We start from the raw sequence: 288 nt of genomic DNA, 5'->3' as shown, positions 1-288 counted from the left end.
TTAGTGCTGGCGCTGTCCTGATCCATCAGGGGGTCCCATGAGCTTGTCCGTGTGGGAAGGTTGGGACTGTGATGTTGACGGGATGCCCTGTGAGTCAGGAAGAGGTGCTGACGGGGGATTCTATGTAGGAGAGAGAGGTGTTTGGGTTTCTGGATGGGGCAGACTTGAGAGGGGACAAACTTGAGAAATGCCACCAATGAGAAGCCCAGGCAGAGCAGGTCTCGGGGCCGCCCAGCCGTGCGGGAGCCAAACGTGGATGTGTCAGTGGCCATGCCAGGAGGTAAACCC

The 288-nt window shown here is 58.3% G+C and overlaps 1 protein-coding gene across 1 annotated transcript in view; it reads right to left on the bottom strand.

The window, feature by feature from the left end:
* Positions 1-288, bottom strand: part of SDHA (succinate dehydrogenase complex flavoprotein subunit A) — a 23,933-nt gene continuing 23,645 nt past the window's right edge. The window contains exon 12 of the mRNA XM_032135595.2: positions 1-87. Coding sequence (XP_031991486.2) covers positions 1-87 — 87 coding nt within the window. The remainder of the gene's footprint in view (positions 88-288) is intronic.

The sequence above is a fragment of the Hylobates moloch genome, unplaced genomic scaffold (assembly GCF_009828535.3).
Source record: "Hylobates moloch isolate HMO894 unplaced genomic scaffold, HMol_V3 SCAFFOLD_17, whole genome shotgun sequence".
NCBI lineage: Eukaryota > Metazoa > Chordata > Mammalia > Primates > Hylobatidae > Hylobates > Hylobates moloch.
The sequence above is the reverse complement of the archived record's forward strand: the minus strand, read 5'-3'. Positions and strand labels throughout refer to the sequence as shown.